The sequence below is a fragment of the Armigeres subalbatus genome, chromosome 2, assembly GCF_024139115.2.
Source record: "Armigeres subalbatus isolate Guangzhou_Male chromosome 2, GZ_Asu_2, whole genome shotgun sequence".
In the NCBI taxonomy this organism is placed as follows: domain Eukaryota; kingdom Metazoa; phylum Arthropoda; class Insecta; order Diptera; family Culicidae; genus Armigeres; species Armigeres subalbatus.
Window position 1 is genome coordinate 242,945,353 of NC_085140.1, and position 2,254 is coordinate 242,947,606.

Genomic DNA, 2,254 nt, shown 5'->3' on the forward strand with positions numbered 1-2,254 from the left:
AATTAGAAAAGGATTCAACTGAACAATTGGATCTAACAATTAGGGCCACACGTGCTGAAATCGAGCTCACATATTTGAAAGTCAAAGGTTTTCTCAAATCCAAATCATCCGGAAAACTGGAGCACACTTCTTGTGTTCATGCTCAGTTCCAAACTCGACCCAGTCACCATGCGTCAATTGATTTCCTGAGAAGCCACGGTTTAATTCTGCAATCGGTAACAACCTCGAAGCCTCGACCATTTGACCCTTCTCGTTCAACTCCAACATATCGCAATATCCCCTCCAAGTCAGCCTCGGCTCATTCAGCCTTTTCGTCACAACCGCACAAAATGTGTGCCTTTTGTAAGCAGTCTTCACATTCACCTTTCCATTGTGAAGTCTTTCGGAAAATGACACCTACCGAGCGGTTCGATGTTACGAAGAAGAACGCATTGTGTATTAACTGTCTTTCGCCATCCCATCAACTGAAGAACTGTTCGAGTGGAGCCTGTCGTGTGTGCAACCAAAAACATCATACGATGCTGCATCAAAGAACCAACCCATCATCCAGCCAACAAGCCCACACCCAATCATCGAAGTTATCGTCGTCGTCTGGTTCGCAGTCATCCTCTTCGCCTTCCGTTCACATAAACCACTCGCAGTCCTCTCATGCAAGTAAGCTCTCCACTTCGTCGAATGAGACCCAAGCCCGTCGACCATCGAGCAACATCATCGCGTTCCATCAACTGTGCTGCTCTCAACAGCCCTGATGAAGATTTTCACCAGGCGGGTCAATCGTTGTGGGCGCGTGCTCTTTTGGATTCCGGTTCTCAACTCAATGTTGTAACGGAGCAGCTTGTCCAGAAGCTGAAGCTGAAACGGACGAAAGATTTTCTACCAATCAGCGGAGTCGGACTTTCTTCAACATCTTCCAAATATTCGGTCGTCGCCCGCATTCAGTCTCATCACGCTGATTTTGAGACCAATTGGCGATTCCATGTTCTTCCAAAAATCACGATGGAGTTACCAAATCAAGCGGTGGATGTTTTAAGTCTTCCATTTCCATCGGACATCGTGTTAGCAGATCCATCCTTCGGACAACCAGGACCAATCGACTTAATCTTCGGCGCAGAAAACTTCTTCGATTTGTTACGAGAAGGACAAATAAAAATAGGACCTAATCAGCCCAGCTTGCAGAACACAGCGTTATGATGGGTGGTGTCAGGAAAAGTCAAGTCAGGAATTCCATAATCTTCCATTGTAAACATCGCTTACTCCACTTCTACCATCGAAGAACAATTGGCACGATTCTGGGAGATTGAGTCGTGTCACTCAAGCAGCACATTATCGTTAGAAGAAGCAGCATGTGAGCAGCATTTTGCTCGAAACACAGTTCAGGATTCTACCGGACGGTTCATCGTTACTCTGCCAAAGAGAGAATCAGAATTCGCAAGGCTTGGTAGCTCGAAAGTCATAGCCACTCGTAGGTTCCTATCCTTGGAACGCCGACTCAATGCCGATCCACAGCTAAAACAAGCATACACAGCGTTTATCAATGAGTATGAGCAGTTGGGACATATGAAGCTGATAGATAATCCAGATCCACGCCATCCAGCGTACTATCTCCCACACCACTGCGTCGTTCGACCAGATAGCACCACCACGAAGTTGAGAGTGGTGTTCGATGCATCCTGTTCGACTGACACCGGAATGTCTTTGAATGATGCCCTCATGGTTGATCCGCAAGTGCAAGATGACCTAGTTTCGATAATACTGCGGTTTCGCATCCCTCAATTCGCTGTCATTTCTGACATCGAAAAAATGTATAGGCAAATTGGGATGAACTCTGTCGATCAGCAACTCCAGCTTATTCTTTGGAGTGATTCGCCCTCCGAAACAATGCGAACCTATCAACTCACAACTGTGACATACGGAACGTCTTCGGCTCCATATCTCGCCACGAAACTCTCGCCGGAATTGGATCAGAAAGCCATCCTGCAGCCGCAGTTGCCATAAGAAAAGACTTCTACATGGACGATCTGCTCACTGGTGCCAACAGTTTAGAAGAAGGCCAGGAACTGGTCCAACAATTAAACCAGCTGACGAATTCTGCTGGACTACAACTTCGAAAGTGGGCGTCTAACAATCCTCAGATCTTTCAAGTCGTTCCTGATCTCATGAAGGATGAACGTACTCTTTTCGAACTCGAGCCCGCCTCTCCGGTAAAGACACTGGGTCTACACTGGAATACTAGCACTGATGAATTCTGTTTCGA

At 46.7% G+C, this 2,254-nt stretch overlaps 1 protein-coding gene across 1 annotated transcript; it reads left to right on the top strand.

Annotated features, from left to right (window-relative positions):
• The first annotated feature begins 389 nt into the window (after nucleotides 1–389).
• LOC134209639 (uncharacterized) lies at nucleotides 390–1,995 on the top strand. Its single transcript, XM_062685632.1, has 2 exons — nucleotides 390–654; nucleotides 1,274–1,995. The coding sequence occupies exons 1-2, from the start codon at nucleotides 390–392 to the stop codon at nucleotides 1,993–1,995; spliced, it is 987 nt and encodes a 328-aa protein (XP_062541616.1).
• Nucleotides 1,996–2,254: the final 259 nt, after the last annotated feature.